General features: G+C 37.9%; 2 protein-coding genes across 4 annotated transcripts in view; one reads left to right on the plus strand and one right to left on the minus strand.

The window, feature by feature from the left end:
- The first annotated feature begins 3,468 nt into the window (after positions 1-3,468).
- Positions 3,469-10,323, plus strand: abhd14b (abhydrolase domain containing 14B). The gene is made up of 3 exons (XM_083530938.1): positions 3,469-3,977; positions 5,959-6,200; positions 9,260-10,323. Exons 1-3 carry the CDS (start codon positions 3,764-3,766, stop codon positions 9,440-9,442), a joined length of 639 nt encoding a protein of 212 aa, XP_083387064.1. The 5' UTR covers positions 3,469-3,763; the 3' UTR covers positions 9,443-10,323.
- cacna2d2a (calcium channel, voltage-dependent, alpha 2/delta subunit 2a) overlaps positions 10,262-25,151 on the minus strand; it is a 224,953-nt gene continuing 210,063 nt past the window's right edge. For all 3 annotated transcript variants that reach the window (XM_083529148.1, XM_083529147.1, XM_083529149.1), the window contains 15 exons: positions 23,633-23,730; positions 22,628-22,718; positions 22,411-22,473; positions 22,145-22,248; positions 21,652-21,750; positions 19,653-19,747; positions 18,622-18,666; positions 17,948-18,019; positions 17,703-17,855; positions 17,544-17,596; positions 17,039-17,094; positions 16,021-16,147; positions 15,129-15,238; positions 14,306-14,388; positions 10,262-14,033 (listed from right to left, as the gene is read on the minus strand). In XM_083529148.1, the coding sequence (XP_083385274.1) occupies positions 13,911-14,033; positions 14,306-14,388; positions 15,129-15,238; positions 16,021-16,147; positions 17,039-17,094; positions 17,544-17,596; positions 17,703-17,855; positions 17,948-18,019; positions 18,622-18,666; positions 19,653-19,747; positions 21,652-21,750; positions 22,145-22,248; positions 22,411-22,473; positions 22,628-22,718; positions 23,633-23,730 (1,372 nt within the window). In that variant the 3' untranslated portion in view covers positions 10,262-13,910. The remainder of the gene's footprint in view (positions 14,034-14,305; positions 14,389-15,128; positions 15,239-16,020; positions 16,148-17,038; positions 17,095-17,543; positions 17,597-17,702; positions 17,856-17,947; positions 18,020-18,621; positions 18,667-19,652; positions 19,748-21,651; positions 21,751-22,144; positions 22,249-22,410; positions 22,474-22,627; positions 22,719-23,632; positions 23,731-25,151) is intronic.

The raw sequence follows: 25,151 nt of genomic DNA on the forward strand, positions 1-25,151 counted from the left end.
CAGTTACAAAGGTCAAACGTTTCCTGTAGTTTTTCACCAGGTTTGCACACACTGCAGGAGGGATTTTGGCCCACTCCTCCACACAGATCTTCTCTAGATCAGTCAGGTTTCTGGCCTGTCGCTGAGAAACACGGAGTTTGAGCTCCCTCCAAAGATTCTCTATTGGGTTTAGGTCTGGAAACTGGCTAGGCCACGCCAGAACCTTGATATGCTTCTTACAGAGCCACTCCTTGGTTATCCTGGCTGTGTGCTTCGGGTCATTGTCATGTTGGAAGACCCAGCCTCGACCCATCTTCAATGCTCTAACTGAGGGAAGGAGGTTGTTCCCCAAAATCTCGCAATACATGGCCCGGTCATCCTCTCCTTAATACAGTGCAGTCGCCCTGTCCCATGTGCAGAAAAACACCCCCAAAGCATAATGCTACCACCCCCATGCTTCACAGTAGGGATGGTGTCCTTGGGATGGTACTCAGCATTCTTCTTCCTCCAAACACGTTTAGTGGAATTATGACCCAAAAGTTCTATTTTGGTCTCATCTGACCATATGACTTTCTCCCATGACTCCTCTGGAACATCCAAATGGTCATTGGCAAACTTAAGACGTGCCTGGACATGTGCTGGTTTAAGCAGGGGAACCTTCTGATTTCAAACCATGGCGTCTTAGTGTATTACCAACAGTAACCTTGGAAATGGTGGTCCCAGCTCTTTTCAGGTCATTGACCAGCTCCTCCACTGTAGTTCTGGGCTGATTTCTCACCTTCCTTAGGATTATTGAGACCCCACGAGGTGAGATCTTGCATGGAGCCCCAGTTCGAGGGAGATTGACAGTCATGTTTAGCTTCTTCCATTTTTTTAATGATTGCTCCAACAGTGGACCTTTTTTTACCAAGCTGCTTGGCAATTTCCCCGTAGCCCTTTCCAGACTTGTGGAGGTGTACAATTTTGTCTCTAGTGTCTTTGGACAGCTCTTTGGTCTTGGCCATGTTAGTAGTTGGATTCTTACTGATTGTATGGGGTGGACAGGTGTCTTTATGCAGCTAACGACCTCAAACAGGTGCATCTAATTTAGGATAATAAATGTAGTGGAGGTGGACATTTTAAAGGCAGACTAACAGGTCTTTGAGGGTAAGAATTCTAGCTGATATACAGGTGTTCAAATACTTATTTGCAGCTGTATCATACAAATAAATAGTTTAAAAATCATGTATTGGGATTTCTGGATTTTTCTTTTTAGATTATGTCTCTCACAGTAAACATGCACCTACGATGACAATTTCAGACCCCTCCATGATTTCTAAGTGGGAGAACTTGCAAAATAGCAGGGTGTTCAAATACTTATTTACCTCACTGTATACAGTGGGTACGGAAAGTATTCAGACTCCGTTAAATTTTTCACTCTTTTTTATTTTGCAGCCATTTGCTAAAATCATTTAAGTTCATTTCTTTTCCTCATTAATGTACACATAGCACCCTATATTGACAGAAAAACACAGAATTGTTGACACTGTTGCAGATTTATTAAAAAAGAAAAACTGAAATATCACATGGTCTAAGTATTCAGACCCTTTGCTCAGTATTTAGTAGAAGCACCCTTTTGATCTAATACAGCCATGAGTCTTTTTGGGAAGGCTGCAACAAGTTTTTCACACCTGGATTCAGGGATCCTCTGCCATTCCTCCTTGCAGATCCTCTCCAGTTCTGTCAAGTCGGACGGTAAACGTTGGTGGACAGCTATTTTTAGGTCTCTCCAGAGATGCTCAATTGGGTTTAAGTCATTGCTCTGGCTGGGCCATTCAAGAACAGTCACAGAGTTGTTGTGAAGCCACTTCATCGTTATTTTAGCTGTGTGCTTAGGGTCATTGTCTTGTTGGAAGGTAAACCTTCAGCCCAGTCTGAGGTCCAAAGCACTCTGGAGAAGGTTTTCGTCCAGGATATCCCTGTGCTTGGCCGCATTCATCTTTCCCTTGATTGCAACCAGTCGTCCTGTCCCTGCAGCTGAAAAACACCCCCACACCATGATGCTGCCATTGTTGAGACTGTACTGGACAGGTGATGAGCAGTGCCTGGTTTTCTCCACACATACCGCTTAGAATTAAGGCCAAAAAGTTCTATCTTGGTCTCATCAGACCAGAGGATCTTATTTCTCACCATCTTGGAGAACTCCATGCGGGTTTTCATGTGTCCTGCACTGAGGAGAGGCTTCCGTCGGGCCACTCTGCTATAAAGCCCCACTGGTGAAGGGCTGCAGTGATGGTTGACTTTCTACAACTTTCTCCCATCTCCCGACTGCATCTCTGGAGCTCAGCCACAGTGATCTTTGGGTTCTTCTTTACCTCTCTCACCAAGGCTCTTCTCCCCCGATAGCTCAGTTTGGCCGGTCGGCCAGCTCTAGGAATGGTTCTGGTCGTCCCAAACGTCTTCCATTTGAGGATAATGGAGGCCACTGTGCTCTTAGGAACCTTAAGTGCAGCAAAAAAATTTTTGGAACCTTGGCCAGATCTGTGCCTTGCCACAATTCTGTCTCTGAGCTCTTCAGGCAGTTTCTTTGACCTTAATGATTCTCATTTGCTCTGACATGCATTGTGATCTGTAAGGTCTTATATAAACAGGTGTGTGGCTTTCCTAATCAAGTCCAATCAGTATAATCAAAAATTTCTGGACTCAAATGAAGGTGTAAAACCATCTCAAGGATGATCAGAAGAAATGGAGAGCACCTGAGTTAAATATATGAGTGTCACAGCAAAGGGTCTGAATACTTAGGACCATGTGATATTTCAGTTTTTCTTTTTTAATAAATCTGCAAAAAGGTCAACAATTCTGTGTTTTTCTGTCAGTATGGGGTGCTATGTGTACATTCATGAGGAAAAGAAATGAACTTAAATGATTTTAGCAAATGGCTGCAATATAACAAAAAGTGAAAAATTTAACGGGGTCTGAATACTTTCCGTACCCACTGTATATATATATATATATATATATATATATATATATATATATATATATATATATATATATATATATATATTCTAATATAATAGTTTAATTCATTATTCATCATTTATACAATTCAATATTAAATGTTGCTGCACATCATACATTTAGACGGAGAGTTAACTAGAGTTACACACTACAGTGCACTGAATGTAATTTGTGTATTCAATTTAAAGTAGTCTCGAACAGAATGCTTTTCTGGTATATACAGTATGAAAAGGAAAAGCATACTTAAAAATAATATAAAACGTCATTCCTGTCCACCACTGAGACGCCTACAGAAGAATTAGAATAATAGACTGTCAATAATGTACGTACATGACCTGTATTTTAGGGTTATATGGTGATAAACATATGAGTTAGTCACATTTGTCCGTGGGGGGACGCTAACTTTTGCACTATTTACACGTATCAGTGATTATATTTGCCAAGCTGTTGTTCTCCTATGAACCACTAGAGTCCGCTCTTTGCGCATTTTCCTTTATTATTTTCTGCGGCTCTTCCGGGTATCGGCTGGTTCTAAGGTCGCCTCCTTTTATTTTCTTGCAGAACTTTCAAAAGTTTGTCAGCATTTAAATGAAAACAATTAAATATTAAGACTAAGTCTAGAATAAAATAAGCAGTCGTTGATGTAGCAGGAGGAATTAGTTTGGCCTTGGCATTCATTAGGGAATAAATGAGCTGGTCTGAAAGTGAACTTTGCACTGTGTTTACTGTTGATCCAACGCTGCTGCGGGACAGGTTCAGGATTGATACATAGAGGACGACCAGGATGTCGGCAGTTGTAATAACAGAAGATAGAGTGAATGTGGGAATGTGCAGCCAGCCGCTGTTTTATCGCCAGGCTCTTCCCTCGGATAGAGAGGCGAAGCTTTGTGTTTTACTTCTGCACGGGATCCGCTTTTCCTCCCAAAATTGGCTCACTATCGGCACTCTCAACGCCCTGGCTGAGGCCGGATACCGCGCCTTGGCTATAGACCTCCCAGGTAATGTTCTGGTGATATTCTTCATCACCAACATCGTGGAAATCTTCTGCAGTGACAACCTGTTACAGTTTTTCTCAGTTACTTTGGAGCGTTTCTCAAATCAGAAATGAAATTCTCAAAACTCCTTGTTCAACCTCCACATCTTTTAATCACTTGTGCTCATCATAAAATCATTTCTCTTTGCTTTGATCAAATTCCAAATGCTTTAGTACATTTATTTAATCGATTGTGTACAATAGTCTGCTGTTTCCTACATTATCAGTTGTTTGTCATGTTAAGCAAAATATAAAATATACAAAATATATATACTGGTTTCACGTTCTTCCTTTTTCGGCTTCTCCCACTAGGGGTCGCCACAGCGGATCATACTTCTACTTCATACTACTCTGTTCTCTACATCTGCCTCTTTCACCCCAACTACCTGCATGTCTTCCCTTATCACAGCCATAAACCTCCTCCTTGGCTTTCCTCTTTTCCTCCTTTCTGGTGGCTCCATCATCAGCATTCTCTTACCGATATAACCCATGTCCCTCCTCTGCACATATCCAAACCATCGATCTCGCCTCCCTCACCTCGATAGTCTAAACCCCTAAAACATCTCATCAGCTCATTGCATAAGTCTTTAAATGCAAAATGGTTAAACCAGTTGTCATCATCTGTCATCTAAAATTTCTATTCAACTTTTTTTTGTAAATGTGACTTGAATTGATGAAGGTGAGTGTATGGCATCAGATCAACCTAGTTGGATGATTGTGTTTGTGAACAATGATAAAGAGAATTTTCATTCTGATGGGAATGGCATGTTCATTGACACAACTACTTCTTTTTGAGAGATGAACTATGGATTTTGAGAAAAGTACAGGCTTTTGCAAGAAATCCAGTGTTGTGCTCTTTGTACACATTGTTTTGAGACTCCAAAAGCTGAGAAAAACTGAAATACCCACTTGAGAAAAATAAGACTACTACTACTACTACTACTACTACTACTAATAATAATAATAATAATAAGAAGAATCTATCTAGATAAGGTTATACACTAGTTTGTGTGTTATTGTATTCATCATGATTATTTGCAGGCCACAAAACAAACTCGGGTGCAGAGAAAAGAAGGTCGATTTTCTTTTTAATGTATCACCAAATTCACCAAATGTAGCAACAAAATCTCAAAATTAGAAAAATCTCACTTGTGATAAGCTGAATGGCAAGTAGCTCCCTACTGTACATTGCAAGAACTCCTGAGCCTTCACACAGAGGAGATGAGGGACCCACAGGTTTTGTTGCAAGCAAGTTTTCAAAGCTGAAAGAATTAGGACTGAACTATTACTTGTGTAACTGGATTTTGGACTTTTTGATGACCCCAAGTGGTCAGAATTGGGAATAACTACTCCTCCACTCTGACTCTGAGTACTGGTGCTCCACAGGGTTGTGTCTTAAGTCCCCTCCTATACTCCATGTTCACACATGACTTTAACTAGATCACAAGGCCCTACAGAGAGTTGTAAGAACAGTGTAACTTATTATTGGCAATAAACTCCCAGCCTGAGGAAGGATAAAAAAAAGATTGCAGCTGATCCCAGAACCAAAGTACTCATTCTAGAACCAACAGGCTGAAGAATAATTTCCCCCCTTTGACTATTAGAATGATCAACAAACTGTAATACAGTCTTACTGCAGACCACAACTGTTCCAATCCATACATATTTGCACTGTTTATATATGCTATATAGTGATGTTACACTGGGACCACCTCACTCCTTCTCTGGAAGGCCAGGATGACAGCCCCTGTCCCCAGACAGGCAGGACTTTTAAATTAGTTTGCGAAAGGGAAATGTATCCCCTTTAAAATGCAGAATTTGCTTTCTTGTTCTTTTGCCTATGTTCAGTTTTAATAAATGGCATATTATTGGCCCAAACTGTGACTTTTTTTCCAGGTACGTTTCATGCTGTATTATTTTTGTCTCGTATTTTTCTGCTCACGTAGGCCTGGGTGAGTCAAAAGCCGCAGAAGCTCCTGCAGCAGTGGGTGAGCCGGCCCCTGCAGAGTTTCTGAAGCAAGTGTGCGATGGCTTGAACACTGGGCCTGTAGTGGTGATCAGCCCGTCTCTCAGTGGCATGTATTCGCTGCCCTTTCTCTTCCAGCACCCTGAGCGGTTGAAAGCTTATATTCCTGTAGCTCCCATCTGCACGGACAAGTTCAAGGTTGAACAGTACAAGGCTGTGCAGGTAAGTAATGTGTGTGTGTGTGTGTGTGTGTGTGTGTGTGTGTGTGTGTGTGTGTGTGTGTGTGCATGAATGTGAGTGAAGGGATACAGTACCTATATTTTAATTTTGATAAACATCTTAAACTTGAATTGACCTGGTACTGGGCACCATTTAGAAAATATTGATAAAAAAAAAAATATATATATACCATATGAGTTTATCCTTTCTGCATGTAAAGTGTTAAGCTTTTTTTTGTATTGTTTTCTCACAGCATGCCATCACATAAAGATAATTTACCATCAGTGTAACGTGGAAATGCAACTGCTTTAATTTGTTTCAGAGAAATTTCAACTACATAACTAGTGTAGTTTTACCATTAACGCTATTTCCATTAACAAGTAAACAGCAAACTACCAATCATCTCTCTTTTATCATTCAACAGCCACCACCCGGGGAGTTGATTCTTGCTTTGAGTTTGATGTATCTCTAATGCAGGACACCATTGCTATATTAAGATAATAAACATAATTGCTGGCCCAGTGGGTACAGAAATCCTATAGGCAACTAGTAATGTAAAAAAAAAAACTTCGAATGACTTACAACTGGTGCTTCTCAAGTCTTCAGTTAAGACCTTGAAAACAGAAAGATGAACAACCTTCTTACCCACCAGGCTGATGTAATTATACAGCGTCTCACAGCAGCCCTGTGCCATGGTGACTGGCACTTTAGTTAGTTGAGTCAGTGTGAGGTGCCAACAGAAAAGTGTAAACTCATTTGTGTGTGAACAGACAGTGTAACCAGTGTGTAACCAGTGTGTTGACAGCCACAGTGTGGCCTAATAGAAAATTGGTCTGCATTTGTTAATGTTACTGATGTGCAGTTTTTGTTTATTACCCATCAGACTATAGCTGCAGCCCCATATAGTGATTGTGAGACACCAAGTTACACACCTTTAAAAGTCACACACAAGACCAGATCTAACATGTGTTAGTCATGCTTTGTCTATGTACCAGGTCTATGCATGCAAATATTCTCACTGTTGTAATACTTAGACATGAGTAATTGGATAAATGTGTCAAAACTTCATTGACTGTGGTTCCAAAGTTGGGCTTTTGTGTAACTATGGTCAGACAAGTGGGCAAACTGCATTTGTTATTGTTCAGGTAGTGTGAGTACTTAAGTTTGGGAACGGTGTGGCAAAACCTCAAGTTCCTGCAAAAGGTATTGCTGCCGTGTTCTAAAATAGAAAGTGCCACACCGGTACTGTGTCCAACGGGTTCTCAATGCCTGTGTTTAAATGACTGCCGTTGTAAGACTCCTCCATTTGTGGACGTGGTGTAGTACTTGTGCGGCTCTGTGCTTTTTGCGTTTATCGCATTCATTCGATTTACTTCATTTCCTTTAGGGTTACTGTGGTTTAAGGGACTTATTTCTTCTATCTTGGAGAAATAGGACCAAGATAGAAGAAACTTGGAGAAATTGTTTGTGATATTAGAAAATATCACAAACAAAAATAACTGCAAGGGAGGATGGGAACATTTATGAAATGTTCTTGGGAAATGTGAGGATTGGTCAGAATTGGTTTGAAGGGAGAATTCTATTCCTTTGTGAAAACAATTACAAGAACTTGCTTTATTTTTGCATTATTTAGTGCTATTATCAAATTTGTGATTGCAGGTTTTTAAATTTTTTTAATAAAAAAAAATAACTATGGTATTTGCAATATTTCCGACACCTTCTGTTGCTGTCAGATGACGTAAGCCTTCAAGATATTAAACCAGGGGTCGGCAACCCGCGGCTCCGGAGCCGCATGCGGCTCTTTCATCCCTCTTCTGCGGCTCCCTGTGGCTTTGGAAAATAAATAATGAGTATTTAATTAAAATGTATTTTATTTTAGTCCGTTAAAATGTAATTCTAAATTTGAAGATTTTGGTGATCTTGTAAAATGTAAATAAAACGTGTTAAAGTTTTTTGTCGCTCTTCATATGCGTCACAACCGCTAATGTGCGACACCCACCGGCACGCGACTTCTTAAACTTTGGTTGACGGCACACAGAAGAGGACGGCATTTTTGGTTTGCTGCCGGTGGATCATTTATGTTCGGCGTTCTTTTTTATAAATACAAGAAGGACTCAAATAGACATTGAGTATTTTACTTGAAAGTAACCTTCAACCCAATGTCTTTTTTTAAGGAGTTCAACATTTTTTTGTTGCATGCAGAAATGTAATTTCATTCTTTCTGCAGTTCATTGATTTCATAAATGCAACACATTATGGTTTGATTATACATAGCATAAAGGCAACAAAAAAAAAAAACGTTACATGTAGTGTTATTTCAATTTAAATGTCAAAAGGGTTTTGTGGCTCCCAGTGTTTTCTTTTCTGTGGTGAAGGTTGCCGACCCCTGCCTTAAACGATGACATTGATATGCCCCCTGGCTCTGGAAGAAACCATCCCAGTGGTCCTAATAGGTAGAGTGGAATTACTGCATTTTCAGGGTTGCGAAATTAACAAAAAGATAATAGGCAAAAACATATCCATAAGATAAAATGTGAAATTCACTCATTCTTATGATCATAGAGGCATCACCTGAAATTTGCAGAAGCACCACTACAATAACAAGCACTTAAAAAAGTGATTTCAAGCTGGACTTCCCTCATCAGATAATATGGCTTATTATGGTATAAGATTAAATAATAATAGTATATGTATACCCAGGATTTATAAAAAGACTCAGTTCTGAATATCATGTACGTAATAAACACATTCTGTCATAATGTTAATGGGTTTAATAGATTTAATATTTTATTTTAGATAATGTCTCTCACAGTGGACATGCACCTACGAGGACAATTTCAGACCCCTCCATGATTTCTAAGTGGGAGAACTTGCAAAATAGCAGGGTGTTCAAATACTTATTTTCCTCACTGTATATAATATATATATATATATATATATATATATATATATATATATATATATATATATATATATATATATATATATAATATATAAAATAAATAAAAGTATTTCTGTGTTGTAATGTTTGTGCATGACAATTTTCCTTTCTTTCTTTACAGGTCCCCACACTGATCGTGTATGGGGATCAGGACACTCAATTAGGGAAGGTGTCACTGAACAACCTGAAGAATCTGCCCAATCACAAGGTGGTGGTAATGCATGGGGCCGGGCATCCGTGTTACCTTGACGACCCAGTGACTTGGCATAAAGCTGTACTTGAGTTTCTACACAGTCTCGTGTAATCGAAAGCTCTTCAAGCCACATCGGTTTTTGATGTATGATTACTACACAGCGATTACATTCGATTTGCATTAACGATAATAAAGTATGATTCATTTCATCTCAATGTAGTCTTCAACCGTTCCCACTTTAATAGCTAGTTTTTCTTGTCTCCTTTCCAGCTGTCAATATCAGTCAATTAACAAATCCCGGTTAAAAGAACATGATTTTACATGTACATTTATTGCATTTGGCAGACGCCCTTATTCAGAGCAACTTACAACTGAGCAGGGGAGGGTTAAGGGCCTTGCTCAAGGGCCCAGCAGCGGCAGCTCGGTGATGGTATGATTTAAACTTGTGACTTTCCAATCTAAAGTCCAATGCCTTAACCACTGAGCAACCACCTCCCTATTTGGCAGAGGGGAAAAGAATGAAGTCATCCTTTAACTTCCGTGAGGGGAAACTGGCATTGTCAATTTTAATTGCGTGATCCCCCCAACCCCCCCCCCCCCACCACCACCACCACACACTTGTTTTTATAAACTGTAATACACGTAGTGTTAGAACATATTGTGTAATTATGGAATATATTCAGATTATAATACCTATACCACAAGAAATATATTTCATACTACTTAATCTGCTTTAATATTTTAATTCAGGATTTGCATTAAATAAATATAAAAAAGTGAAATATCATTTCGCATGATTAAACGCTCAGCACAACATCGTAAGAACGCATGGCAAAATATACGTAAGAGAAGCACTACATGTAAGCTAATGCAAGGCGAACGATCGCGTACTGTGATTGCGCGTGGAAAAATAAACACATCACACTGAGCTGAAGTGAAAAATATGAACATTATTTAATAACTGATTCTCTGTAATAAACAATTTGAAAATATTTTACAAGGAGTCACAGACAATATTTTACAAATGTTTCCCTTATCTTTTTTTTTGTCTTCTGTACAAAAGAATGGAGCAACATAGACCACTGTCCAAAGAGCCAGTTGTGTTCCATACACACACAATCCAACAAACAAACTAAAGAAACTCCCACTGTGATGGCAGACCTCAAATTAATGATTATCAGCAGTACTGTGTTCCTATATTTTAATCATTTTTTTTTTTTTTTTAAAACCTTACTTAAATTCGGTTTCACCTTTGACGGATTTCTTTTTTTTTTTGCTTATTTATTTGTTAGCATTTTTTTTTCACACATTTGTCACAGAGCACCAGACTAAGGACTACAGAGTCACATACACACGTGGCTCCCCCACTTAAGCACACCTACTCCACTGTCTTTAAAGGAGAGGAGAAAGCTGAGGGAGAAGCCCTGATAAAAAAAAAAAAAAAAAAAGACCCATTCAGGGTGGATCATGGGTCAGACATCTCCCCATCCAGATTTCCTCCTCTTTTATCTTCTTTTTTTTTTTTTTTTTTTCCCAAACACTTTTTTTTTTTTGGCAATTTTTTTTTTCAAACCACCGAATAACACAAACCTCTGCTCCAGTGTATGTGGTATAGTGACACAGATGCACACTCACAGTAAAATTTTAGTGTCTAGCCAAAATTTCTTAGTTCTCTTAGGCAGCTTTGACTTTTTTTTTTTTTTTTCTTTTTTTTTAAACATTAGGACAAGTGATTTTTTTTTTTTTCGTTTTTAGTTTTTGTCGAACGAATCAAAAGAGGCAAAGGTCGGATGTGATTCACAACAGGACAAAGCATAAGGCATTAACTCTTCTATACTTTTCAGATTATTATGTGTTAACGTACCTGCGCGTGTTCTCATGTATGCAAGTGAGTGGGATTGTTTTAGTGAGAGTGCTGTGCATCTACTCACGATCTGTTTTGATAGTATATGGATAGTAAAAGGACACACAGCTGTTAAGTGTTATGTATTTATACACACTCCTTAATGATAATATGCGGATTAATAATTCCTCTTTACACCAAACGCTCCTCATGGAGCTGTAATTGATTAGCACTGATGGTGATGGAAGGCTGATATATTCCAAAAATGAACCAATCCAGGTATTAAAAAAAAAAGTAAAGGAAAAAAAAAAAGTTAGTTCTATGAGTTTATGCTGTTTATGTAATAGTTAATTACATCGCTTATTACAGACTGTGAACTTAGTCACAGGTAGGGTATAGTTTATGCGTATGCTTGTAGACAAGCACGCACTTTCTTCAGCTGCTGTTGACGCAGAACAACGGATTAAAAGGACAGACAGGCGGAAAGAAAGCAGCCTATATGAGCAGTTTGAAATCTGAAAGACAAAAAGCTTTGTGAACAGACTTAGACACAGACACGTGGAAAATGGGACAGATTACTTTTTCTTTTTTTTTTTTTTTGCTGGCAACAAACTTCGGACGCTTTAATAATCAAATCACTGTTTTTTTTTTCATTCCGACACCTGTTCAAACACATCATAATTTGCTGCATCGCAAGCAGACGACACGTACACGGGTCCAGACACACGCATACACGTACGCAAAGAGCTGTATGACCTCTGAAGGGTCACCGATTCTTCCACCCTACATACAGTCTACAGAATACTCGTATCTTAAAAAAAAAAAAAAAAAGAAAGTAAGAAAAATTGGGAGGAAAGAAAAAAAATACTCAACACTTTAATCCTAAACAGTCACTTATAGAATGGACTCCACAGTGTATTAATCAGTGATCAGGTTAGTTGATGTTCTCTAGAATAATGCTGGCTCGCCCCTCTATTTAAAAAAATAAATAAAGAAATCTAAAGAAATGAAAACCAGAGCATGATTTAGAGAAAGCTTTTTTTCTTGTCCTAGAATGTACAAATTTGTCATTTTCTATATAAGATACCTTTAAAGATTTTGAGGGTGAAAGTGAACACCTGTACTGGCAGGATCTCCTCAGCATGACTGCAGGGTTTATTCAGAAAGCTGTGGCAAATAACATACTCCTAATAATAATAATAAAAAAAAAACAACAACATTTGCTTATAAGTCAGTGAGGTCTCTGTGTGAGGTGAACTACATGTTGTACATACTGTAGCAGTACAGTCAATAATCAGTCTAAAGGCCAGCATGTAGTGATACCTTTATAAAGTGGAGCATCTACTCTGTAAAGATACAGAAGTGCATCAAGGCACAACAGAGAGAGAGAGAGAGAGAGAGAGAGAAAGAGAGAGCAATAGATAAAAAAAAAGGAGGAAATGAATGGACCCTCACCAGAGATTTCTACATGTTTATGATTTCAATACACAATGATTAAAAACTGATGTGTCTTCGATCCATATTGATGTGTGCTGTAAATGATGAGATGGATTCTGATAAACTAATAATGTTGTAGTCACTAACAGACCGTTGGCCAGGTCGTCCCGTTGACTAAAACATCGGTTGTAAAAATGGCTACCCTGTAAACACACTAGTACACAGAACGCACATTAATGATGGCAGGGTTCGAGCTGCAATTCCAATTCGGGTCCAAACGCTGGATTATTATTATTATTTTTTTTTACGACGGCACTTAAAAGTCCCACGTTTGGTTGAAACCGTAAATCGTCATTCCTCTGTGTATGTACCAGACAAATAGAATGATATGCGTACTAAAGCCCTTATGACTAATGAAAGAACAGCCAAAAAAATAAAAAATTAATTAACTAAAATCCAGGCCTACATGACAACTTGTATTCTCCTCCCCTTTTTTTTTCTTCTCCACCTAATTTGGCTAGAAAAATAAGACCACACCACAATTCATTTTGGCAAGTATTAGATCTAGTGCATATATAAACAAATCATAAATGATAGTATTATTTTTTTTTTTGAATAGGTTACATTTATCATCTTTCCGTTCTCGTTATATCCTAACTTACGGAGGTATTCTTTAAATACTCAAAGGTTCTTACTGTTTGTCATTTTTTTTTTGTTAATTGAACCGAGTTCTGTGATCTTGTTATCGATTGCTAGAAAATGGCAGAAAATTCGAGTCGAAGGATGATGAGGAGAGTGAGGCGGATGGCTTAAACTGTAAAGAAGAACGTCTGTGGAAATGCATTTCCTACACACATCTATAAAGGCAGGTTGGACAGGTGTGTGTGGGGGAAGGGGGGGGGGTGGTTGAGGGTAAGGGATATGGGGCGGTATTCCATTTTCTTCAACTCTACTTCGGTTTCATTAGTTGTTTCTAAATGGATGTTTTTTTTTTTTTCCTGCCGTGGCTTTTATATTAATGTTTAAATGATTGCGTGTCAACATTTAGACTTCTGCAGCTGCTTCCCCCCTTTAGGAAATCTTCGTGCTCCTCAAGGAAAAGCTGCCGATCGACAAGTTCTGCGCCGGTCACTATGCAGCAACCTGTGAAGCAAAGTGGATGATGCAGTACGGTGGGCTTCCATATGGGGGGTGGGGCGGCAACAGGAAGTCCCTTTAATACCTATGACTAGAGCAAGGGAAGGAAAGAGGCGAAATGTGGAATTGGGGCAAGGAGAGAAAGATGGGCAGTGAAGGGAGTTAAAGAGAAAAAGGCAAGACATGGGGGCAGGCCATGAGAGAGAGGACGAGGAGCTGGAGGAGGATTAAAGTGTTGATGGAAGGGCGGAAGGAGAATCCTCGCCCACAATCTGTAGTGTTCTCCTGCAAAAAAGTAGAAGTAAAGAGCGTTAGTCAGCGGTCCCCAAACTTTTATGCGCCACAGACCGGTTTAATGTCAGACAATATTTCCACAGACCGGACTGTTGTGACTATGTAATGCAGGGGTTGTACATTACTTGATATTACTTACATGTATAAAAACTCACTCATTACCTGTATTAACATATATATGGACAAAGGTTTGACCATAAGACACCTGATATAATTTATGTATATGTGCATGTCTCTGTTTGGGTATGTTTATATATACGTACTGCAAGGTTGTAATCGAAACAAGTAGAGGGCCCTTTTCTATACCGAGGTGGTGGCAGGTCCAGACATGGATCTTCTGGTTTTACTGAGAAATGCATTAAGGAATTGATGGTTTAGACATGAGTTTATTTTCCAAACGATTCACAAGATGCAAGTGTCCATTATCCTGGATAAAACGCTTTTTGTATTCTGTATTTTCAGTACAGAAGAAACTCTTATGAGACAGATATATTAAAAAAAGATTTTGTCAGAAATGTAGATTAAAAATATACAAAACCTTTTGTGCTTTAAAACTATATGACCTCCCCTCAAAAGAGTTTTTTTTTAGCCCATGACCTAGTAAACCAATATCAGGAGGTATTACTTCACCACACTTATGTAAGTCAATATGGATCTGATCATCTGCTACATGCCATAAATATAAATGTTCTGGAATGTTCCCACATTCTGTGGCACGGTAGCGCTGATGTTTCACATCACCGGCTTGATCTCTGGCTTGATCCTACTGTAGCTTGGGATAATATGTGAAGTGTCCTTGTTGATTTTCTTTTGGATTTAGATTTCTCTTCACCTCCCGAAAACAAAATAATACATTTAGCAACATGCCTCAGGTTTTTACAAGTATACATGCAAAGTGTCATTTGAAGAACAGGTGTCATATTCAAGGGGTATTTCTGTTTAGTGTGCAATGCTAGTCTTTCACTGCACCCAGAACAGAAGTGGTTACTGAAGGTGAAAAAAGTATGTAAAACAAGTATCTCATAAACCTCAATTTAAGTGTTACAACAAACACAAAATTTCACCACCAAATCTGTGCAAGGATACGTTCTCTCTCAGCCTGAGACAGTTTCTCTATGTCACATGTGTTGCAGGGCAGCTTCTCAGCCACCACAAACAGCAAGTTGGTGTTGTTTAATCTCTTGGCATGGATCAACCTGCGGAGTACAAGCATTTTAGAAATCTGTTATGACTCGAATAACGCTTATTGGCTGGCCTATTTGGGATTCTGAACTCATTTATAGGTGGTTATCTTTATCTCCCTCATCAGATATGCAAAGACCGTTACACACACTTACTGCACCCGTACAACGTTTTTTTATAAGAAATCAGCCATTAATGTGGCAGCAGCACAATGTAGAAACATAAGGAGATATAGGTCATGAGTTTCAGGCCATTTTCACATCAAACCTTAGAATAGCATAGCAGAAATAACTTTTTTGATCTCTGCTGCTGCTAGGAAGGCTGGATAGAGAATTTCAGATACTGCTGACAAAACAACAGGTTTAGATTTACAGGATCTCAAATAACCATAACTACTCCCCCGAACAGAAAAGCATCTCCAAATATGTTGTATATCGATCCTTGAGATAAGATGAGCTACAGCAGCAGAACTTCACACTGGGTTTGACTCTTGTCAGCCATTTACAGAAATCTTGACTCTACAGTCTGAACAGGAGCCGTTAAAGGTTTAAAAATATTATTGGCAGATCTTTTGAATACTATTCGCAATATTGAGATCACCCCAATGTGTATCTGCCTGAATAACTGTATGAATAAATATGTGTACAGGAATACACAATAAAGTGGTCAGCAAATGTATGTGACTGTAACATCATCGTGTTTCTGTGACTTCAGTATGAATATATTTGCATACTACTGTAAAAAACATCATTAATTAAAATGCAGACAAAACAGACAATGGAATCGTTTATCTGACCTGGAGCAGTTCTCACAATCTTGCACTATGCTGTAGGCACTGCTGATATTCCCAAAGTAGAACTGCTTCTGTATTGTGACACAGCTAGTCTCTCTGGGGTCCATGCTCTCTCCTGCATCAACTTCATCTACACACACACACACACACACACACACACACACACACACACACACACACACACACACACACACACACACACACACACACACACAAGAGTCAACATGTAACATAAATGTTCTATTTCTACCCTTACTGGCAACCCATATACTGTACTTTATACTAAATAACACAAACACTGAGTAATATTTTGAGTCTGAAAATAATTGAATGCATGTTTGTACATGTTAATAAATTATTTTTCTATAGTCAAATCATAACCTCCAGGTTAAGACTTGAGGAAATTTAGTTCTCGGCTAAAATTTTCTGATATTGGATTCAAGATGCGATCAAACTCCACAACAACCCCAGGAACAATATAGAATCCAACACCATATTAGATATTTAGATATGAAGACATTTATCAAACAGCTGATTACATTTCATATTTTTAAATAGCTATTTTGTTTGTTATTCATTGCTTTAGAAGCTTAACATCTATGTCTTTTTTAATTATGGAGCTTATTTGTACATGGTAACAAACAGAATTGGGCAAATAATTCACTGGAGTTTACTCTCTAAGTCAGGGGTCACCAACGTGGTGCCCAGGTAGCCCGTAAGGACCACATAAGTAGCCTGCGGGCCTTCTCTAAAAATAGCTGTTTCTTACTTTGTTAAATCATTGTTGATGATTATTATGAGAAATCATTAACATGATCAGTGTCTTCATATAGATGAATATCATTGAATATTAATAATAACATATAATAAAAGGTAAATTGAGCAAAATTTGTCATTTCAGATCAAACTGAAAACTGTGTGTATCAAACTGGTAGCCCTCCACATTAATTGGTACCCAAGAAGTAGCTCTTAGTTTTAAAAAGGTTGGTGACCCCTGCTCTAAGCTATTTATTGTACATACCTGTAATGAACCAGCTATGGTAGGCAAACCCATAAAGTAACTGCTGAAACAGAGACCTACAAGAAAAACAAAAAATGTGCAATTCAAATCTTATGTAAATGAACAGAGCTATGCAATACTTTTAGAGAGTTGCGAAAAAAATGCTGTGAGGTAACAATGCTTTTAAAAACAATTGGAAAGTAAATGAACCAAAGAGAAAACCAAATCCAATCGATTTTGTAGAATCAGAGTCAGGTGTATGATCAACCAATTACACCAAGTGCTAATGATCATCAATTTTATATTTAGGTTAAAACACAGTCATTCATTGAAAAAGAAACAGCTGTGTAGGACAAACTCTGCTAGTAAGGTGAGGTTGTGGAAGACATTTTATGGCACGGGTCATACACCATGGAAAGACTGAGCAAAAGCAATAAGACCCACAGTGGTTCTATAAAATACATACATTGTAGAATACATTCTACAGTTTATCATTTGTCACTCTAATTATCTTAAGGGCTCATACCATGCAGCTGCTGAGGTCCACCAGGCAACGTTTACCAGGTCCGCAATGGTGGGCTACAAGACAAAACAGTTTGAGGGATAAAAGATAAAAAGATCTATCTTATAGAAATATTTTGTTATTAATTCAGCCATTTTTTCCTTTTTTTTTGGGATAACTCACCACAAACACTCCTCTAGGTGCTGCTCCTGTGTTGCTGTTAGGCACGGGTCCACACACAGACTGGTAGTCATAAGACTCTTTGTAATTGTAGAAGGAGTTGTTGTAGAGCACATGCATCAGAGCTGGGTCCACCTCAGTGAAGAACATGCCGATCTATAAAAAGGAAAGGATGGCGTAGAGTGAAACTGAAAGTCTCTAAAAGTGTGTTTTATCCAGGCAGGTGAGAAAAATTGCTTCCTCCAGACCTTGTTCCAGTCTTGAATTTGGTTGGACATAATAAGGAAGCCACCATCATCAATCAGGTAACACAGCAAGTCCTGCACAGGGAGTACAAGAGTCAATAAATGAAGACCTAATTAACTATTCATATATGGACAAAAGTATTGGGACATCAGATTTTTCCAGCCATATGTGGTGCTTTCCCAAACTGGTACCACAATGTTGGAGGCACTCGATTGTATTGGATGTCTTTTGATGTGGTAACATTACATTTTCCCTTCACTTGAACTAGAAGACCCAAACCTGTTCTTGCATGACAATGTCCCTGTGCACAAAGTGAGCTCCATTAATACTGTATACGGTTTACACAGGATAGAATAGAAGATCTTGACCGGCATACAGCTCTAACTTTAGCTATATTGAACATCTTCCGAATTCATTAGAACACTGACTGCACCCCAGGCCGCCTCTACTGATCAGCACAAATCTCCACAAGCACGGCCCAAAATCTAGTGGAAAATCTTTGCAGGAGAGTGGAGGTTATTATAAGAGGCTCAATGTGAAATGGGATGCTCAAAAAACAAAATTTTGTCCATAAATTGTATATCATATACTGTATAAAACAAATTACATTCAAATAAAACAAATGTAATATATCAGTGTTAATGGTCATGAGGAAAAATAGAGGGTGTGGTCTTGCCTCATGGGCCTCACAGTCCATCTCACAGCCACTGGTTGGTCCACACTGAGGGATTGAAATATACCATACATATATTATTCACATAAAATGTAAATGAAATGAAATTGTATTTAATAAAAAGTCAACTCTATAGCTGTGTCTTGTGAAAATGTGTCTTCTTATGTCTTTTCACACAGTCATTGATTCATATTAAGATAAAGAGCTTTTGTCTAGGGAGCATGTATAATTAATTACTACAAGGAACAGTGATAATAGAATATGCAAATCTATGGTTAGCCTCACTGAGTGTTAAAGGAAAAAAAAACACGCTCAGGTCCACCATGTGTACTCATTAAAAGAAGAATTAGATTGATGAATCGAGTTAACCGTAGTTTGGTAGTTTAATTTTTAGTCTGCTGTGGATGTTGCAACACATCACACAATGAAACGATGGTAGTGATACTGCACCATGAGTACATGCAAGTTTGTTAATAAAAGACCTGCACAGTCATCACAAACAGGTCTTCAGGAATAATAAGGAGTGGAATGAGAAAAAATGATGACCTTTAAGAACCATACTGATTTCTCGAACTGCTATTAAATAGTCCCTGTTAATTTATGTATTGCCCAGATTTTAACAAAGAAAATAATTTAACACACACTTTTATTATGTAGACAAATGTATTGGGGCATCTGTCTTTCCCAGAAACATTGGGTTTATAACTAGATAATATGTCCTTGGATCCAGCAGCATAAAGATTTTCCAAGCTCCATGAACATATAGTTTACATGGGTTGGAGTGGAAGATCTTAAGTGGCCTCCTCACCCTACATCACTACTTAACTACTAAAGTCCTTGTGGCTGAATGAGTACAAATCTCTACAACCTCACTCCAAAATCTACTGGAACATCTTCCCAGAAGAGTGAAGGTTGTTATTATAGGAGCAAATAGGAAACACATATTGGAATAGGATATTCAAAAAGCACATTTTATTTTAAGTGTTCAAGTGTCCGTTTGTCTGGATAGTGTATGTAATCTATGTGTATTTTACCATTTGAGAACCCTGGCGAGTATCATCAGTTTGGTTGCTGGCAAGGATTTTAAACTTTGATGTCCAAGCTTCAAGGTCCAACTTTACACCCACAACTGAGAGAGAGAGAGAGAGAGAGAGAGAGAGAGAGAGAGAGAGAGAGAGAGAGAGAGAAAGAGAGAGAGAGAGAGAGAGAGAGAGAGAGAGTGAAAGGAAGAGATCAATAAAACAACAAGAACGACAACAAAAACAGCCAAACAGCATAATTACAGTTCCTATTACTAGATTCTTTGTTCTCTCAGATTTATCACTTGGATTAAAATGAGTTAATGGATAATGGATATGACATAAAAAGCATTTCAATCCTACTGGTTAGGACAAGATTAATGTGTAATTTCACTAAGTCATCCACCTGCCATGTACAAAAGCAGTATTATAAAACAAAAGTCTGATACACTACTGACCGCAAATCACACAATGTACAACAACTTACTGCCCTGAGATCAAGGCAGTTCCTACAACTTTATAGTAGTGTTGTGGTCACATGACTGCCACATTATATGGCACTTTAGCAAACAACTACTTTCGAGTTATTTTCCGTTTGAAGTGGTGATACTTTTGAACAGTGTTGGGGAGTACGCGTTACTTTTCACAGTAACTAATACTGTAACGCGTTATTTTTAAAAATAAAGTAAGTCCGTTACCGTTACCGTATGGTGCGTTACCCGTTACTTTTTTAAATGAATGAATTTCGGCTGAAGTGTAGCCTACAGTCTAACCTGTTTACAGCAGTGACGCATTGTAGGTTTGGTGGATTACACTCTGTATACACGAAGAAGACGCACTGTGGGCCTGTCTCCGTTTATTCAGGTCTGTGCGGCAGTAATGGCGAGTCGAGGCGAGAGCTAGACGAGTTTCTCAAAGTGGAAATATGCTCATTATTTCACTTTAGTTGAGTATAAAGACAAAAACTTTTAAGTCAAATGTAAGTTGTGTCTTTCTGGTTCGAAGGTCGTATCTACTGCGATAAACAGCAACTCCAATCTGTTGAAGCTCCTCCAGGAACTCCATGCTAGAAGCTAGAAGCTAACCGCTTCTGTTCTATATTGTTGATAGTTTTCATACTTCAGCTGTGAAAGGAACATGTTTAAGAGCTCAACACAACAGCAGAAGCCACTTTAGTTTTTGATTGTGAATATATAATTCAGCTTGTTTTGTTATTTATTTCAGAAATCCTTGTGATATATTCAGTTTGTGCTGCTCTGACTTCAATAAAATAGTGTTTAAAAATGACTTCGTGTTTAAGTCAGTGTTGTGTTTGTTACACCATAACACATAAAAGGGCATTAATGGGAACACTGAAGAACGTTCTTTAAAAAAGTAAAAAGTGTAAGTGGTGTAAGTAATCAACAAAGTAACTAAGTTAACTGTAACTAGTTACTATTTTTTTGTAACTAGCACAACACTGCTTTTGAATTGAATCCTAAATGATCTCTGGACCCTTGTGTTTTTATTATAAAATAAAAATTAAATAAAAATGTAACAATGTTGAATAGTAGTTCAGAAAGAGACCACCAAACACCAAACCTTGAATGCTTCAATTACATTTTGCCTACCTTTCCACCAAGTTGGTTAAAGTGATAAATGTAAAAGTAATGAAATAAATAGATACATTTACAGCATTTAGCAGACACCCTTATCCAAAGCGACTTACATTTGTCTCATTCATACAACCGGGCAGCGGTGTGGTTAAGGGCCTTGCTCAGAAGCCCAGGATTGGTACATTGTTGACGCTGGGATTTTAACTTATGACTTTCTGATCCAAAGTCCAATGCCGTAACATCTAAGCTATTATCTCCCCACAGACTGAACACAGACTGAACCAGTTTTATGTTGTGTTTCATTTTGTGCACTAAGAACATTCATATCCCATTTATGTAATAGCATGTATTTATTATAATATGAAGATGATTGATACAATATATTGATCTAAACTGCAAGAAGATTGTGATGCAATTACCGGCTGGCTTGATGTTTCTGGACCCCACCGTAATTTCCACTGCTGTACTGACCAGGATGCCAATTGTGTCATTCTCTTGATCCTGAAAGTTTGCATTTGCTAAAAAAAATAAAAAAAAATTAATAAATAAAAAAGCCACAATTTTTTCTCAACATATGTATGTAATGATAATAATGCCCAAAGCAAAGAACGAGCAGATTCACAAAAACACAAAGATGAAAAACACACAATATGAAACAATATCCATTTTATATAAAAAAACCACATCTTATTTTACAGATGCTGAGGTGTCGGTAGTGATTAGTTACTGGGTGTTTTCCAACTTTTTTCCAAAAACATGCTGTTTCTACTTGTAGCTCTTCCCTAAATATTTAAAATTGTGTACTAACTTCACTAATATCTTTATAGAACTGAGCCCCATTTAGGTAATACTTCACACCGTGTTTTAAAAAAGCTAAACATTTTAGTGTTTTTGCTCAAAGTTTTTACTTACGACTACGATAGGGTGCTCTAAAGATATAGCCTTTGTTGTCCAGACTGCGGCGGTAGTAACTGGCATTAAATGGCTCTGGATCCTCGTCCCATGTCTCAGCGGCTCTGACACACACACACACACACACACACACACACAAATACAAATTGAGAAAATCCCTAAAATGAAATCTCATACCACACATTGTATTTTGCATAAATGTGAAGGAGAAACTTATACTAAATAATATTACAATGTTATGCTATTACAACTGGAATCAGACTCACTTATTGGGAAAAATACGAGTGATTCCTCCATCTGTAGCTGCAAAGACGGCCAAAAATCCATACCTAGAGGACAGGTAAAGGATATACACAGACACACACACACGCTTGTGTAAGACAAAACTGAAACTCGCAGTAAGTGTGTTATTTAGAGACTGTCCTATCAAATTCTATTAATTTGTCTATTTGTGTCAGAGGATGTAGTAGAATTTGCACTAACGTGTTAAGGTCCTTTGTTTTCCAAACTTTCTCCACCAGCTGCCTGATAATGCCTGTGTCCAGGATCAGGTTATGCAGAAGGAAGTTGTCACCTTTGTTGGATACGCGAAAGACACATTAAAAGGTTGATTAATACTGAAGGGGTTTATGCTGCTAAAATATTTCTCACCAAAATTGGAGCTAATGAATTAGCTACAACCCAGAACTACTTGTCACTCGATTCAAATAGAGAAATATGTGATTATTGATGCAATCTATCTACTGATTGAGTAGATATTTGCAGTACTGTGAATGAGAACACATCTCAGGTTAACAGCAAATGAGGGCTTATTGTAAAATGGAATCAAAAAACAAATATAAATCTAATGCTCAGGTTTCCACAAACTTTTGTCCATATTATGTTTGTTACAGAAGATCCTGCAATCATTAAAGATTCCCAAAATAACATTATCTACACCAGTTTTTTTTTTTTTATGGAATCTGTGAACCCAAAGGAGTGTGGGTAGCATATTCAGGGAGTTTGTGATCAGCTTCTCCCATTAGGGGTCGCCACAGCGGACCATCCACATGTTTTGATTTGGCACATGTTTTGACGATGGATGCCCTCCCTAACGCAGCCCTCCCCATTTTTCCGGGCTTGGGACCAGCAATAAGATTTCCAACTTTTTTCCAAAAACATGCTGTTTCTACTTGTAGCTGTTCCCTAAATATTCAAAATTATGCACTAAGTTCACTGATATTTTTATAGAACTGAGCCCCATTTAGGTAATACTTCACACCGTGTTTTAAGAAAGCTAAACATTTTAGTGTTTTAAAGCTGTAAATTGTTTAAAAGTTTTTTTTTGTGGATTCAGTCAGTATCAACTGTTAAACTGTTAAACTGTTAAATTCTGTAAAGCTGCTTTAAGACGATGTCTGCTGTGAAAAGCGCTACAGAAATAAACTTGACTTGAGTATCAAAGTTTTTTAGTCATCAGTTAATACATCATGGTATTCAGTGCCTCACATTTTTTAGAGTCTGGTGTGACTTTCTCCATCAGAGCGATGAAGTTGTGCAGGAACTCTGTGTTGTTGCCAGTAAGCTCCAGCTCCTTGCAGTATTCCCTAAGAAGCAGTTTAACAATTGTTTAACAGTCGCAATGCACAAACACACGGCACACTCTAACACCAACACAGACGTTACAGCTAATCACGTTTTTCAGTACGTTTTACGTTAATGCAAATACATGGCTACACACAATATTCACGCCCTGATGACAAACACCACATGAGGACAACACACCCTGAAACACAGTAAATACATGTGCAGGCACAAAAACATGCACCGAAAAAATGCAATGGCTTAGCAAGTGCTGCAACATGCAACAGCCAAACCAAAGACTGTGAATGAGTAGGATACACAAAACAATGGCCCTTTTCATCACAGTTGCAAACCTGAGTGTATGCAAATTCTGCAGCATCCTTATTTATCAGTGTTGCAGTTTAATCAACCTCACATCATCTAACAATGATTGAACAATGATTGTCTTGATGTCAAGAATCAAACTTAACACCGGTATCATCAACAGGTATAGCAATTAGGCTGTAATAAGTAGAGCTACGACAGAAAGCTTATCGATGAATTCAGTCAGTCCTTATTGCGGCGGATTTTGAAATTGGAAGTTTAATATACAGGCCTGTAATTAATTCTTTTCTTTTAATTATCTTTAGCTATTTGATAAACATCTCTGCATCCTCAAATAGGATTTGTATTGAATTTGTTTTAATTAAAAGCTCAAATCGAGTCAACTGAAATCAAATACAATCAAATCAAATTGTGGCATCTGTGCTGAAACTTGGCCCTAGTAGTAAGTAGAGTAGTAAGTAGAGTAGTATACTGTAGATAGAATGTGTGCATCCTCAGCCTTCCACACAATATATGAAATGATTCATAACGCAATAATATGATTTGAAAGGCAATTTAGTTTTTTTACCTGATTTATAACAAAACAGCATGTTCTCATGTTTCTAAGAAAAATCACCTCTGTTGAATGAGTTCATTTTTTTTGGTCATTTATGCAACGCCTGCAAAAATGTGGCACGTGATGCTGGTAAATGAGCTTGAGGTATGTCTGGAAATAAAGGACTAGCGAGCAGGGGTTTAATGTGTTTAAAGTTGGCGCTTAAATCAACACTTATTTTGACATTGTCTCATGAATCAGACACAGATTTGTTTGTGCGTCATATCGGGCATTCAGATCTGCTCTTGTTTCCGTGAAACTTTATAAAAGGGCCATTGTTTTCTCCATGCCATGACGAAACAGAAAGTTATAGGAACATTAGGATAAAGGGTCAAGGGAAATTAAGATATATATATATATATATATATATATATATATATATATATATATATATATATATATATATATATATATATATATATATACTTAATTATAACCTCCAACACTTGAGAAAGAGAGAGGCAGACTATAGAGAATAAAAAACACAGCAATGCACACCTGGAACACAATGTATATATACACACA

Source organism: Silurus aristotelis (assembly GCF_946808225.1).
Source record: "Silurus aristotelis genome assembly, chromosome: 2".
Lineage (NCBI taxonomy): Eukaryota > Metazoa > Chordata > Actinopteri > Siluriformes > Siluridae > Silurus > Silurus aristotelis.